Consider the following 1572-nt stretch of genomic DNA (forward strand, 5'->3'; position numbering starts at 1 on the left):
GCCCCCCCGGACGCGGTCTGGCCTTGGGGGCCCGTGGACCACTCTTGGCTGACTGCCGCCGAGCTCCGGGCCGCGGGGCCTCCCCGGGGGCCCGCGCTATTCGGCCCTAAACGGGGTGCCCCCCTCCTCTCGCGCTCCCGCAGCCTAGGGTGCGCCCCTCCGTTCCCCTCTGCCGAGCCCTCCCTGGGCGCGGGCCGCCTCTCCGCCACGCCGCAGGCTCGGGCCCTGTCCGGGGCGCACGGCGGCGGGTGCGGCGGCGCCGGGGAGGCGCGGTCTGGGAAGCCAGCGGCCGGGGAAGGGGCTCCAAGAAGCACAAGTTGGCGCTGGCCCCGGACCAGGCTGTTGTTGTTCTCAACGTGGTCCGCCATAGAGCCATAAAAGCGGAGCGGGGCGCCCTCCTCGCCAGAGCCCAGCGCGCACGCCCAACGAGCTCTGGCGGAGGCGGCGACGCTCGCGAGGCCGACTAAACCCGCTCCGGCTACCTCGCGTCGGACTCCTGCGCTCCGGCCGACCCCGCGCCGGCCCCGGCTCGGGACCCCCGCTCCGGCCGGCCCGGCCCCCACCCCAGCCCTGCCGCCCGGCCCCAGGCACGGCCGCGGCCGCTCCCGCCTGGAGCCGCCGCGCGCCCCCAGCCCCCCGGCGCCCCCGCGGCCCCTCGCCTTTCTCTTCCCGGCGCGGCCCCCGGGCTTCCGCGCCCCGCCCGCCACCAACCCGCTCGCCACCATGTCTGTGGAGCTGGAGGAGGCCCTGCCGCTAACGACCGCCGAGGGGGCGGCCAAGAAGGCGGCCAAGGCCGGCGGCTCGACCTCGCTGTCCCCGTCCAAAAAAAGGAAGAATAGCAAGAAGAAGAACCAACCAGGAAAATACAGCCAGCTGGTGGTGGAGACCATCCGCCGACTGGGCGAGCGCAACGGCTCGTCGCTGGCCAAGATCTACGCGGAGGCCAAGAAGGTGGCATGGTTCGACCAGCAAAACGGGCGCACCTACCTCAAGTATTCCATCAAGGCGCTGGTGCAGAACGATACGCTGCTGCAGGTGAAGGGCACCGGCGCCAACGGTTCCTTCAAGCTCAACCGCAAGAAGCTGGAGGGCGGCGGGGAGCGGCGCGGAGCCCCGGCGCCCGCCTCCGCCCCGGCGCCTGCTGCGCATAAGGCCAAGAAGGCGGCCCCGAGCGCGGCCCCTGCGCGGCGCGCGGACAAGAAGCCCGCCAAGGGCCCGCAGCCCGAGAAGCGCTCGCACAAGAAGGGTGCCGCCTCCAAGAAGGACAAAGGCAGCAAGGCCAAGAAGGCGGCAGCCGCGGGCGGCAAGAAGGTGAAGAAGGCGGCCAAGCCCAGCGTGCCCAAAGTGCCCAAGGGCCGCAAGTGAACGCGGGGCCCCGGCGCCCGCTTTTCCACCCCGACTGCACGTAGGTTTTGCGCGGGGCACCGGCCCGGGCCGCCGTGCGCGCTCCGACTTCACGGGACCCGGGCCCGCACTGGCCTGCCCATCCCCCGCGTGGGAGCGTTTTTTTGTTTGCTTTAGATTTTTGAAACGGCCCTGGCGATGCTCCTATTGGCTCTCGCCCTTGGCAAC

General features: G+C 72.5%; 1 protein-coding gene across 1 annotated transcript; it reads left to right on the forward strand.

Moving 5' to 3' along the window:
• Positions 1 to 723: 723 nt before the first annotated feature.
• On the forward strand, positions 724 to 1365 carry H1-10 (H1.10 linker histone). The gene has a single exon (XM_065884896.1). The coding sequence runs from the start codon at positions 724 to 726 to the stop codon at positions 1363 to 1365; it is 642 nt and encodes a 213-aa protein (XP_065740968.1).
• Positions 1366 to 1572: the final 207 nt, after the last annotated feature.

This window comes from Phocoena phocoena, chromosome 10, assembly GCF_963924675.1.
Source record: "Phocoena phocoena chromosome 10, mPhoPho1.1, whole genome shotgun sequence".
NCBI lineage: Eukaryota > Metazoa > Chordata > Mammalia > Artiodactyla > Phocoenidae > Phocoena > Phocoena phocoena.